At 37.7% G+C, this 14,507-nt stretch overlaps 2 protein-coding genes across 7 annotated transcripts in view; both read right to left on the bottom strand.

Annotated features, from left to right (window-relative positions):
• si:ch73-21k16.5 (dihydroxyacetone phosphate acyltransferase) overlaps positions 1-4,302 on the bottom strand; it is a 67,478-nt gene extending 63,176 nt beyond the window's left edge. For 2 of the 3 annotated variants that reach the window (XM_035422541.1, XM_035422542.1), the window contains exon 1: positions 4,175-4,302. In XM_035422541.1, the coding sequence (XP_035278432.1) occupies positions 4,175-4,186 (12 nt within the window). In that variant the 5' untranslated portion in view covers positions 4,187-4,302. The remainder of the gene's footprint in view (positions 1-4,174) is intronic. The other variant, XM_035422543.1, reaches the window with a different exon arrangement.
• Positions 4,303-5,145: 843 nt separating this feature from the next.
• lpin1 (lipin 1) overlaps positions 5,146-14,507 on the bottom strand; it is a 115,132-nt gene continuing 105,770 nt past the window's right edge. For all 4 annotated transcript variants that reach the window (XM_035422540.1, XM_035422536.1, XM_035422538.1 and 1 more), the window contains one exon: positions 5,146-8,242. In XM_035422540.1, coding sequence (XP_035278431.1) covers positions 8,095-8,242 — 148 coding nt within the window. In that variant the 3' untranslated portion in view covers positions 5,146-8,094. The remainder of the gene's footprint in view (positions 8,243-14,507) is intronic.

Here is a 14,507-nt window from a genome sequence, read left to right on the forward strand (position 1 = left end):
CATGAACTTGAGAACAGAGTAAAAATATCCTTTCTTTAGGTATTGACCAGCAGATTCATACATTAATTTAAAGCCTTGCATGAGGCAATTTTTGTTTTTAGCCACTTTGAAGTGACACAAACTTTGAATGTCTTCAGATGGTAAGATTTGATGAACACAGGGCCAAGTTACTTGAAAGAATTTAGGAAACACTGGGTAGCACTGCTTTGGAATATAGCTTGTTTAATTTGTTTGAGCTAAGATAGGCAATATTGTTGCATGTAACTTTGATATCAATTGGGATGGCAGGCATGCCCCATACCTATACAGCACCGAGAGTTTGGCACTTTTCAGGGTTCCCCACAGAAATAACCACAACAGCCACAGACACTCAGCCCTTAAAAACATTAAATTCTGTACATTCTGACCCCATTTCAACAGACAGATTTCATAAACAACTTCACATGTCCACACAATAAAGCCCCAAACTAAGGGGATTTTGCGTTTTCTCCTTCTTCTTCGTCTTCTTCTTCTCATTCTTATTTTTCCTGCCGCCTATCCCACAAACAAAATGCCACCCCATTGGACATTTTACCGACACCAGCCAAATCTTCACCTACACAACCCAATCAAAAACTTGCATACACACGCAAAATACCCATACCTTTTTACTCTGAAACATTTCCAGTTTAAACAGCTAGTCCTGTGGCCTAGTGGGCAAGGTTACAGTCTTGGGAACATGGAGTCTTAGGTTCAAGCCCAGCTAGTAACATGTTTCTTTAACCTGCTTTTACCCTCACTAATAATTGTCTACTACTTCTCAATTATCTACCCGCCGTTCACCGAACGTATACACTGCATTATGACGTACGGTCTGCACGTTCAGTTATTAACCGGCTACAATATTGCAAAGCCATATGGATTCAACGGGAGCTCTTCTGTGCTTACTGGCCTGTGTTCTTCTTTAAAACCACGGACAGGTTTGCTAATGATATTTCACGCATTGCATAGCTATGTCATGGTGCTGCACTAACAAAGTCACAGACTGGTAAACCTCCGGTTGAAGGATTGAATCCCGCCTCGCACTAGGCTGATAATTTCCTCTTTTACACTAACGTTTTCTTACGCTTATATTTGCTTTACCAAAACTCACTCACGGCCACCCATATGCATTTCACGACGGCAAATGTATTCCTTTTATTAAAAAGTTACACCAGTTCACCACTGTGCCATTTCTACAAACTATATTTCTTTGCTACCGTACAAAACCTTCTTATCAGCAAACGCCACGTTTCTACATTCATGTTACCTTGCCCTGTTCTCTATCTAGCCACATACAAACAATTAGCCTACTACGTATGTACGTGCTGCAACTCCCCATTAAAACATTACATTTAAAATCATGACTCACTCATAATTATAACTACTAGTACTGAACATGAGAAAAGCACATCAGTGTAATAGATTTCACATGTTCCTTAACCCTCCACTTTAACGACTAATGTTTTATACCGACTGTTATATATACCGTTTGATATACCGCTTAGGAAACTAAGCTCGCTCATGGTCACTTCATTTACTTCGCACTATAGTCTGTGATCATGTCAACCTTCACCTACATGCCCATTCTGCTAAAAACATATTGTTTCATACGCAATTTCATAATTTCTCCTAATTTCTCTCACACTTTTTTTCTCATATGCAAAGCCTGCTGGGACATATGCGTCTGCTCCTATTCTCCACTATCAAGTTTTCCGGTTCTAGCTTAGCAAAACAGCGAAGAGGATTCCAACCTGCAGATAAGCCTATCAAAATGCCTTATAAACCTTACAAACACTAAAAGTGCATCTCCACAAAATAACAGACAACGGAGCAGGACAGAAGGGTACACAAGTTGCGACCTATGGAGCTCTAATTCTACGGGCTTGCTGATTCTTTTGTCAATCAAGGCTTGTTGGATGGCCGTCAAATCTGTGAGTACATACACTGGCCATGTTTCACCTGCGTTTCTGATGCGTTTACACTTACGCCACCGCACCATTTGTCACAGCCACTGTTTTACATATATATCAAACCGAAACTGGTAAACGGTACAAGCTCATCAGACTGTACAAATTCAAAGGATAGCCATAATCCACAACCGTTTCTTACAGGGTCACTTCACATTTCTCACTCTCATAATAAAACGATTTGCAAAAAGAAATGATATCTCATAAAAAACATGTTTTCAACGTACAAAAATGCCAAGTTACTCACACATACAAGACATACACCGTCTATAAAAGTATTGATATCAAAATGACGCCAAGTTACGGTACTACAAACAATATAGGCTATCTTGCCTCACCAAAATGAAATAAGATGTAGGCTATTCCAAAGCAATGCTATCCAATATTTCCTCAATTCTTTCAAGTCACTTGGCCCTGTGTTTTGTAATCTTACCATTTTACTATGTCATGCAAACTTTGTGTCAGATCAAAGTGTCAAATATTTTGAACTGCCTCATAGAACACATTGAAATTCATGTAGAAAACTGCTGGCCAGTAACTACAGAAAGCATATTTCTCCAGAAAACATATGTTTATACTTGCTTCTGAACTGAATTTGAGAAAATGTACAAGTGATTGTATATTTGCTACGTACAATAAATACTGCATGTAAAATACATATTGTACATACATAGCTACATAGAGAACTTCTTTATCCCCATGGTGACATTTCTCTCACAGCATGTTACATTCACATTTACGAACAGACATTTATACCAAGAAACATACAATAATTCACGCAACAGAAAGGCTGGGCACCGAAATACATACATACCAATACAAATTGGACATAGACGCCTATTCAATCAATCTTGACTGTGAGAAAGCCATCCACACATATGTTTGGCCTGTCCATGTACTGCATGCTTATACACACAGGGCCAAGTGACTTGAAAGAATTGAGGAAATATTGGGTAGCATTGCTTTGGAATACATCTTATTTAATTTGGTCAGGCAAGATAGCCTATATTGTTTGTAGTACCGTAACTTGGCGTCATTTTGATATCAATACTTTTAATGGTAGGCCTGGATTCTGGCAGTCTGAATGAATGAGCTATAGACGGTGTATGTCTTGTATGTGTGAGTAACTTGGCATTTTTGTACGTTGAAAACGTGTTTTTTATTAGATACTTTCTACAACGTCAGGCCTAGATTTGAATGAATGCTTATAGACAGTGGTTTGTATGTGTGAGTAACTTGCCATTTTTGTATGTTAAAAATGCGTATTTCGTCAGATATTATACTCTAAGGTTCAGCACAAGTTCAGCGGTTCAGCATCTACATAGCGGAAATGGGGACATTTGCTTTTTGGCACCAGAGGCTTACTAAAGTTAAATACCTCCAGTAACCACTGGAGTTTATGAGATTCACAAAGAATGGCAATCCCTGGTCCCCTTGGTTCTTTGAGTGAGTGATCTAGACGGCTGATAATTTAAGAATGAACTAAACGGACACTTTCGTAATGAATGTGTTTGGGAAACCCACGTTATTTTAAGCATGGTGGTATGAGGTAGCTATGTAAAGTGGTTCTTAGCGTTAAGAGACTTTCGGGAAACTCACCGCAGAACAGCAATGGATCACCTGACTGCATATTCACGCTTTTATTTATACATTTTAATATACATAACTATGATAGTATACACATATACAACTATTGATATCTGAATTGATGCTTATTATTAAAGCGTCACTATTTGCGTGGCTTGCTGTGAACGTTTAGACTACGCGTGAACACGTAGAAAGATCAGTAGGCTACAAGCTGCAACCTACAGTATGATCTTAGACCTATTTCCAACGGACTTTGACAGATGATAGATTTAGACCTGTGCTCACTGCATGGCATTATGTTGATTAAAAACAATGAGGAACTAAGACAACATTTCTACCTGTACAAATGATTCAATTACATGTAATAAATGAACATTAATGACAAAATACATTTAATCTGAAATAAGATACTTTTACGGTTCAGATCAATTTAGATTACAAATGCGGAAGTCAATTGTAATGTCCTGAGAAACAGATTAAGTGAAAGAGGAAAAGCTGCAGGCTACTTTCTTACACACGTGATATGCTAAACCAAGCAAAGACACCAATTAATTAAATATTCATTCGTTAAAATATATATTTAAAAAATGTATAGCTACCGAACTGTCCATTGTATAAGGGAAATATCAGAAAGTGCGGCAAGTATATGTCCATACTGTTCGCGAACAACGCCGTACTCTTTCAATGATCGTATTCGGCAGTGTTCGTAAACCAATGAAAGAACGAGGTTTCGGGAACTCCTCCTGAAAATATCACGCGACAGCACCCGATTATCTTGAGAAAATGACCCATGACCTTGATGGATTAAAAAGTTTTTTCTCTTTTACAGCGTCAACCTATTGCAGATATTTTCACAAAAAAAGAACTTACAATGCCATGACTACAAATTGTCATGGCATTCTAACACGGCAAGTTCTGACGGAAGCATTATTTATTCGTAATATTACAATGACAGATTTTGTAGCATTGGAAAGCATGCCTCGTCACTAATTGCGAGAAGCCTCAATTCCTTGTCCTTGAATGCCTCCAGTTTGACGGACTTTAACGGTCAGTTCAGCGCCTACACAGGGACGTTCGCAGTGGTGTCTGGCTCATACTCACAAAAGCAAGGACATGCATGTCTTTTGTATTGTAAATACAAATACTACATTGTATCATTACATTACATTACATTACAGGCATTTAGCAGACGCTCTTATCCAGAGCGACGTACAACAAGTGCATTAGTTCAAGGTGCAGAGGTGCAAAAGAAACACACTAGAGTGAAGTAAAGATCGTAGTGCCAGAAGTGACCACATAGATCAGGACTCCAACCCTGTAGAGTAACCTGTTCAGCAAACAACAATCCTACCAAGTACAAACTAGCACTGGAATCAATAATTAAACATTTGTTGCTATTCATTGGTTGAGCAAATACCCGTCAGTTTAAACTCATCTTGGTTAGAAAACATATAAACGGTTTAATTGTATCTATCATCTCCATGTGTATTTAGAAACAGTCAAACCCTATACAAATATTTGTTTTCCTATTATGCAGAATGCAGAAACACAAATCACCCAGACAGAAACATTTTATCTTTGATTGTAGTTTATTCAACTTATTATTGATACATAGATAAAAATGAAATATCTAATGTATTACATGTACATCTATTAAACAAAATTAAATAATCTCTCACAAACGTATGCAGCCATGAATAAGGCCATACAGTTCACTGGAATAGAAATCTTTCACAGAAAGAATATAGCAGTTCTACAATACAATACAGTACAATAAACAAATAAGTAGGTGCAGATGAATACGTAAAATGAAAATGCAGCCATTCCTGTGAGTTTATGAGGCATATTTATTTGAAGAAAAACTGTTTTTATATTTTCAATTTACAATGTGGATTTCAATCACTTTTTAAAAATATTATGCACTGTGCTTGCGAATACTGTACGAAATACCAAACCATTTAGTGAAGGCGTGCTCTAGCCTCAAAGATCTGCCATGTTTATGGCTTTATAGTAACAAAATATTAGAATTTAAGGTGGATAAATTAATTGATCAAGTTACACCATTCAGTAGCCTAACATTTTGTAAGACAGGGTGGAATTTCAGCCCAAGTGGTATGTGATCACTTTTCCAGCAAAACTGAACTGTACCCTTAAGTACAAACCTAGTGTTTGGGGGGGGGGGGGGGGGGGGGGGGGCGTAGGCTCATATATAACCACAGAAGAGAAATCTATCCAGGTCTATTGTGATAGCACCATTAGGCCTACAGTAATTTGCGATTTGCAGTCAGATGGCAAGGAAACCATAGTCAAGTTCCAAGGGCTCTCCATATTGTTTCAGACATTTCCCTTGGCAGATTTTTACAATTTTACTAATTTTCCAATAAACCTACCGAAGTGCAGCACATCCCACACATAATACATAATTGTCCACATTTACACACTATAAATTCACTCAAAAGAATGCACATCTTTGTGGAGTCACAATGTGCCGACAGTGTTATCTGGCTGCATGCCACATAATCAGTACATTTATTCTTACTGCAAGTGAAAAGAGACTTGTGAAGAAATTTTATAAAGACCATTACAACTGAGGGTCATGCTTGTATTTTGTTTACAATAACTCATTGCATTGTTTGCTTGTATGAATATTAACTTGTGAATAAATATATCAGGACATATAAGTCACAGTGTCACCAAGCAGGCTAGATTCTGGGTTCAGTGCAAAATAGCAGCTGGTTGAAAATAAATTAACCAGTTCATTTTATAGACAAACCACATTAGTGTCTCAACAGTGGCTATTTCCTTTGTTCATGAAGATCAGGTTCAGGAAATGTGTTCTATAATGGGTAAACATACAAGAAAGAAACTGTTAGAATGTTTTCTGTTGACCCTGTACATAAAGCAGATATGTTCATGATATTCATATATAACCTATATACAATTCTCTTGAAAAACACATGTAGCATTAATGTTTCCTCAATAAGAATGCACAATCCATTAACACCACATAAATAACATCTAACTATGCACATGGGAAGGGACACACAACTCAAAATCTTTTTCACGTAAAAAAATAACACTCATAAATTAGTTTTCATTTCAGCTATTCATACTGGGAAAGGAAAAAGACGTTGATTATTGCTGAATAGTTTTGTGATTACTGCACCCACAGGACAGATAAACTCTTAGGCATTGTCAGTTAGCAGGCCTGCACATGGGTTTTTGTCACTCCATAATTAAAGAATAATCATTCAGCAGCAGCCAGGTAACTGATCAAGAGGATGATTTACCCACCATGTTCCCAGGAGAGCCACAAGGTTGAAATGGTAATCACCTTAAAATCATCAACCAATTCAGACCAACACAGGTTAACTGTGCAAACAACTGCTGTATTATATTAATTGGGCTGAAAGACAAAACACCCACACATCCTGTGGGTCTCCAAAACAAAGGTTGGCCACTCTTGCTTGAGAGGATCAAGATCAAAATCACTGGCAGTCGTTGTTTGAGGTCATCAGTGGATAGAGCATCAAACTACTTTGGTGTCTTGGATGCCTTGTGGTCTCTTCATTACAGTGAACAGACAGTAAAACCCTACAACTGGAAGACAGAAAGTTTCTGGCTTCCACATATATGACCTGATTCACATATATGAAACCAGACATTATCACACCACAGCTATCTACATATGCCAATTCGTGGCAACATTTCAATTCATGTGAAGAGTCAACATTATTACTGTATTACTGTGCAGTGACCTACTCAGCCTGAAACGAGCACTCTTTATTTGTCCATCTGTGTCAGAGAGCCTTTAAACTGAATAGTGATGGGCGCAAGATTACAATTAAAGTGCAATTCTGTCTTGTTCTCCTTCAGGACAGAGGATTTGGCACAAAATCATTATATTGAAGTACATTTCTGTGACAAGCAACTTCTCAGTGCGATCAGTCCACTGAAACTGAACTAATAAAGCCAAGGCAAAAAAGGACAAATTTAGCTTTCTATAATTATCTAAATAACATTAGCATAATGTGAAAGTCTGGGGTGTCTGATAAGAAATGCCTTGACACACAATATGACTGTAATATGATTGTAAGCATATACAAAGTGAAAAAAAGTGCTCCTTCACTTGTGCGTAGAGCAGGGGTGCACAACTCCTTTCCCAGAGGACTTTCCTTGTTTTTCAACCAATTAATCTGGCTTTATTTACTAAATAGCTAAATAGCCATGCATACTGTACTAATGCTTGTTCACTCCTGTATCAGGACACTTTTTCAGCAAGGATACACAGGCAATACTTAAATTCGTTGCTTTATTAAAATGCCTGATGAAATAAATGATGCTAATTAAATCATTAAGAGCAGAAGTTGGCATAAAATCCAGAAACCAGCCATTGTTGTGCATCCCTGGCTTAGAGTGGCATGCATTTTACTGCAAAGCTGCCGTCTGTGTGTTGGTCTGCATGTGCCTGTGTGGTGGCCAGGTGTGGCTGCGTTGGTGCCCAAGCTTAGCTGGAGTCCTAGGAATCTTGCTGTTGCTCCACCTCCGGCAGCTGCTCCCGCCAATAGGTGAACTGGCTGAAGGTGTCACTGCAGGGGAAGTCAGAAGAGTCACCCCGCATCAACAGGGGGAAGACGTGGTCCACCACCTCCCCCAGACGAACATAGCTGCAGACCACACCAGAAAGACCAGGGTCAGGAACCGTGTATGGGCTTAGGTAACACTGAGAAGACCAGGGTTAAGGAACCACATATCATCACAGGTGACACTCGAGAAGGACCAGGGTTTGGAAACAGTGTGTAGCCTGTACAAGCAGCTGCTTCTCTGTTCAGTGCAGTTCCCCAGGCCAAGCTTGCACAGACATGAGCTGAAGGAAAAATACTTTTTGTGCAGCTGCAGCAAGCAAACTGACTGCCTGATCAACCAGTGGGGGACATCACAGAATGATGTGAGTCCTGGCTGACTGAACCCTCACCAAACCTGGGCAACACTACCAACAATTATACATCAACTTATGGGACTACTGACCAAAGTTGGCACTAGATCAGCCACGCGTTGCACGTCCATTCGTGCACTAGAACACTGGGTTAATGAGATAGTTCACTTTTTTGTATTATATCATTTTTTGTGTACTCAATTATCCCAGACAATTTTTATGTGTGCTGAAGGGTATTTTAGATTCTTACTGAAATTTCTTGAAGTACACAGTTTTACAATGCCTGGTATAGGGACATTTGCAGGTTTGTGGTTTATAGCAAAAAAAGACCCAAGCAGCTCGTAACTTATGCCTCCAGAGGTTGGATATGTGTACGTTATATGTGTATATGTTATGTTATTTTTCAATGAATGAATCTTTGGATTTTTCAGAATGAATGGTGCATGGTGCAGCCAATGGCATGGAGTGTGGGCTTACTGGGCATGGTTAGTGAATGTTAGTATTTTCGGGACCAGGGGAGTGCACTGCGCAAAATGCATGGCGTACCTGAAAACAGGGCTGGGTTAAACTAAATATATTATCAGTGGGTGTGGTGTAGCTGGATTTATTAATAGCCAATCAAATGACCTCTCTTCATTCCCTTTAACAGCCAATACCTCAAGGCATCAGCTAGAAAGTTAAAACTTGGTCGCAACTGGGTCTTCTAGCAGGACAATGATCCTAAGCATATCTCCAAAGTTGTAACAAAATGGTTTAAAGACAACAAAGTGAGAGTATTGGAGTGGCTATCATAAAGCCCTGACCTGAATCCCACAGAACATTTGTGTACTGAACTGAAAAAATGTGTCCGAGCAAGGAGGCCCACATACCTGACTGAGGTACACCAATTTTGTCAGGAGAAATGGACAAAATTTCTGGCAAAGTATCGTGAGAAGCTTGTGGAAGGCTACCCCAAGCGTTTGATTCAAGTTAAGCAATTAAAAGGCAATGCCACCAAATACTAACAAAGTGTATGTAAACTTTTGACCCACTGAAAATATGATATAGTACATAAAAGCTTCAATATATCTGTCTCTTAGCTATTATTTTGAAATGACCTCTTATGGAAATAAAGTAGATACCATACATTTACTGTTTTAAGTCAATTAGGGTAACATGAAATGAGTGGAGTTGTGAAGAACTGAGTTTGAAGTCCTTAGCCTAGGTGTAAACTTCTGGCCTCAAATGTAAGCAACGAAACAGCGAGTCTATCCCCATGCAGCATGGTTGTAACATCCAGATATAGAATGTTAATATAACATACATATATAAGGGCATAGAAGAGGTAAAACCTGATTTGCACCTCACACCTGATTAGTAACTGGGCAGCAAATGACGTAAAGCCTATAGAAAATCAAGATTGGCTTAAAAAAGGTTTCTTTACGCTTCCCTATTGACTTGACTACATAGACAAAATAAGTGTATTTAAAACATGACGAACCCATGACTCATCCAATCCCACAAACATACCGTTTTCATCAACAAATGAAAAAAAAAAACACGGCCTTCCTAATTGGCTGCAGATTTAAACATTCATGCACAGTATGGTCTTTTGGCCAATTGTGTTTTGTCCTGTAAATATTGCAGATATTAACAATTTATAAATTGATCCTACTTCAGCTGAGCAACTTTGCCTCCATTTTACACCATTTGAAATTTTGCATATTTTTTGCTTCTACTGCTACAAAGTTGATACAATCTTAAAGACCCTGTGCAGTCACGAATGTTTCTAATTTGCATTGACCCATGTGCGGTGGCCACAACACTCATCCAGTATGAATATTTATGTAGTGTGCACTCCCAAGTTCAAAGCCATGACCAAATTCTCAAATACATATTGCGCGGGTCTGCTGCTAACATTAACCATCCAGTTCAACAATGTCTTATTGTGTGATTAAAGATTGCAGAGATTTTCACGCCTTGCCAAAAGATCCAAGTCTCCGAAAGGTCGGGATCGATTATACAGAAAAACAAAACGGTGCACAGTTAGAAATATCAAAGGTGACAAAATTGTGCAGTACACATTTTACCCGATTCATTCTACAATTATGAACAGAAGAGGATGGGCTTTGCCAAGACAACATTTCTAAAGCCAGATGCTGTGCCAACTATCAATCAAGATCAAGATAAGGTCTGTTTGTCTTTTTACTTTAGGTGTTTTACGCATGCTACCTAGCTCAATGTGCATGAAACGCAACGTAGATAACTAACTCAACCAGGGAATCCTAGATAGCTTTGATGCTATCGATAATTTAATTAAGCCTTTGCTTAATACGATCAGTTAACGTTAAAGTTACTTAACGTTGATATAGATTATATTACAAATCATAATTTTAGTCATCCTAACCTCACTTTACTTCACTGTCGATAATGTTTAGCCTAAACGGACGCTTACCAGTTGAACGGACCGGTTCCGGTAAGCATCCGTTCGGGCTAGATGACGTTCTGCTATTAATCGAATCAAGCCTACAAACTATAACATTACCGTTAACCTCATCTCCCCAATTTACTTGCTGTCTGGCTATCAATAATTTTGCTAATGTAGCAACGAGTTGTACTTGTGTAAATATATCTAACGTTAGCTGGCGAGTGTAATGTTACTTTATTCTCCAGAATAACGTTACTGCCGCAAAAAAACCAATCGATAATGTTATGTGCTAACGTAGGTTACCCTATAATGTTAAGGTCCTATATTATAGGCTGTAAACGATGGGCTCATACATATACGGCTAAATATTTCTAATGCTGTTATTGCTGTACTCGTTATCCATTATTACGGTCGTATAACTAGCTAACGTTAGCTAAAAACTGACGTGGAGTGAGCGCTGATCCACGTCAGTGGGAGTGAGTGGCCCGGGCTGTCAATCAAAAGTGAATGCATAAATAATTAGGACAGAACTGACATGCCCAGCCAGTCCTGAGTCTGCTATATTAAGAAATCCAGGTTTTACATCAAAGCAGGTTTTTTTATCTTTTCAAAGTCTAATAAGTAGAAAAAATACATATACATTGCAATTTAGTAACTAAAGGAACAATTTAAATGTAAGAAAAGGGAGGCTTCACAGGGTCTTTAAACAAATTTGACACACAGCATGCCTGGTGTAACCCAGAAAATAAGTTCTCACTTATTTTTTGATGCTGCAAACCATTTGGCCATGACGTGAATAAATTGTTGTGGGCGTAGTTTTTTTTTTTTTTTTACTAAAACAGCTGTGATTCATGAACACTTGTCCAATACTCACCAAATTTGATATACAAGTGCAATATACTTGATTCAGATGCACATATGTTTTGGTGCCTCTCTGCCAATACGTAGCACTATAACAAGCAAATAAGATATCTTTTGATGGTTGGCATTTAAACTTAAAAAACATAGCCATCATCAGCCAAACAGATCATCAGCAGCCGTTACTACCATGTAAAATTTGGGATCAGTCATCCATTAGGGGGTGCTATACCAAATATGCTGGTTGATTTTCCACCATTTAGAATTTTTGACAAAACCTACTTTTACAAACTAGCCTTAGGCCGCTAAGATGCCTGTCACCTATGCTTAAAAGAACCTGTGAATGTGTCTGTAATTGAATAATTATTTTTAAAAGTTGAAGTTTCAAAACAGTATGGCCATCATATGCAAATCAACTGTTGCAAGCATGGCCATATTTACTAAAATAGCTGTAATTTGTGAAAGCATTGTCCAAACAAAACGGAATCATAAAGCATAATAACTTTGCTGGCCTTTTCCCCAAAAGGTCGTGCTGTAAGAAGTAAATACAAAAAAACTCCCCATTTGCTCACTCCTCAATCTTCAATTGCCTGACTCCTCAAGTTGAAACTTTGCAGGCTATGTGTTTGTGTCAGTCTCTTTGGACATACAATGATAAAGTCACATCTGAAAAAATATGGTCCGCTAATCAGTTTTCAGTAGGCATGTATGTGAAGGGCTTAGCAATGGCTGGAAAATGTAAAAATAACGCATGAACCAAATGATCAAGCAACATGAAATTTTGTGTCCTGACAGACCATACTGTATACCAAACACATCTGTCATCAGCCAATATGAGGTCATAATACATAATACATAATACATAATAAAATCATAATGAGGTCCAAGCATCTTGATATTTGGTGCATATGTACTACTGGTAAGGATGTGCTAACAGGAAAAATTAATTGCTACAGTAATTCATCAAACCTTTTTATTATATAAGGATATTTCATTGTCAGGAGCTTTATATGCCCATACATATCTCTGGTTGGAGAACAAATTTGCCTCAATAACCCATAATGTCTGCAATATTGGAGTTCTGAAATTTGTATTATTATTTTTTAAATAAACACTTAAAATGATTCTTGTTCTACAAAAATTGACTGACTGGTATACACCTTTTTAGGTCCATGAAAATTCTACACAGAACTTTGATACAATAAAATATGGATGAATAAACAGCCAATAAAACTTGATGCGGCCATTAGCATGACAAAATGCTAATAACATTTTAATGCAAAGTTAGATCAAGAAACTATATACGTGTCTTTGGTATGTCAAACCAAGGAAGCTTTTACAATTTGGTTCCACTTTTTCCAAGGGAAAATGAAAAAATGCCAAGACCTTATGAACCAAATGTCCAAATGACTTGACATTTTGAATGCAGTGCATTGGCCACAGATCCAGACAGATCTTCAAAAAACATGGCCCCCATCAGTCAATCAAAATTCAAGGCATATTAGGTGGACTTACCGAGGTCCAATCATCATGAAATTTGGTACATAAATACTACTTTTCACCACGCTCTAGCATCCAAACCTTGGTGAGCATTGGCCAATAGGGGTGCTACAGTATTTAATTAAACCCTGAAGGAGTTCACCAACCTAATTTCTCACTCTGTTTGAACGACTGTCATAAACTTTATATGCCCAAACGTGTCTCTGCCTAGAAAATTTCCATCATGTCCGCCATATTGGATTTCTGTATTTTGCATTATTTGAAAAACACTTAAAACGCTTCTTCTATAAAAACTGACCAGTTTGCATTAAACTTGGTGTATAGCCTCCATAGACCAAGCTCCACGAAAACTCTATACATTTAAATATGGGTGAATAAATATCAATGTGGGCATGACTTGTCACCAAATTGCTAATAACTCCCAAACAGTTCAATAGAAATTGATGAAATTTAGTAGTTATGTTGGCCCTCACATCAAAAGCCAAACTCCAAAGTATTGATCCAGCTGGATCACATGGTGGCACTAGAGAGCACAATATTTGTTTTAAATCATAAATTCATGAAAAACACTCCTGTTTTTGTATGTGAGATACAAAACTTGCTTTAGTGATCAATTTCCTCATCTGGAACAGATCTAAGTTTTGTGTTGCTGAGTGATTTTGGCACCGATAATCCACTTGTTCATTGTTCACTTGTTTGAACATTGTCAGAAAACACAAGCTAATATTGACATGTTGTATGAATTATTATGTGATATGTTATGTAAATAAATGGTTAAATGTTTACTAGCAAAATTGATTTTCAAATGACTAAAAGACTCTTAAAGGAAAAATTTAGGCGAACTCAATTTGCTTTTGACAAGAGATTACGATTCTATAAAAGGAAATTCAGGAGAGGACAAGCTTTACACCTAGACCAATTACAATACAGCAATCCACAACAGTTTTGGAACAAAATAAATAAATTGGGCCCTAAGAGATCAACAAAAATTTCAATGGAAATTGTATTAAGTAATGGTGATCCTGAGAATAAAAAAGAGCTTGTTCTCGGAAAATGGGAAAATGATTTTGCAGACTTACTTTCAGGAAATCATATTCCACGGTTTTTGATGATACTTTTCTAAAAGATACATGGAATGCAAATTATGAGTTGGAGAAAACCATGAATCAATCTGGGTACATCCCAAATCAATTCTTGAATAACAATATCACACGGGAGGAAGTAAAGTGTG

The sequence above is a fragment of the Anguilla anguilla genome, chromosome 6 (assembly GCF_013347855.1).
Source record: "Anguilla anguilla isolate fAngAng1 chromosome 6, fAngAng1.pri, whole genome shotgun sequence".
Taxonomy (NCBI): Eukaryota; Metazoa; Chordata; class Actinopteri; order Anguilliformes; family Anguillidae; genus Anguilla; species Anguilla anguilla.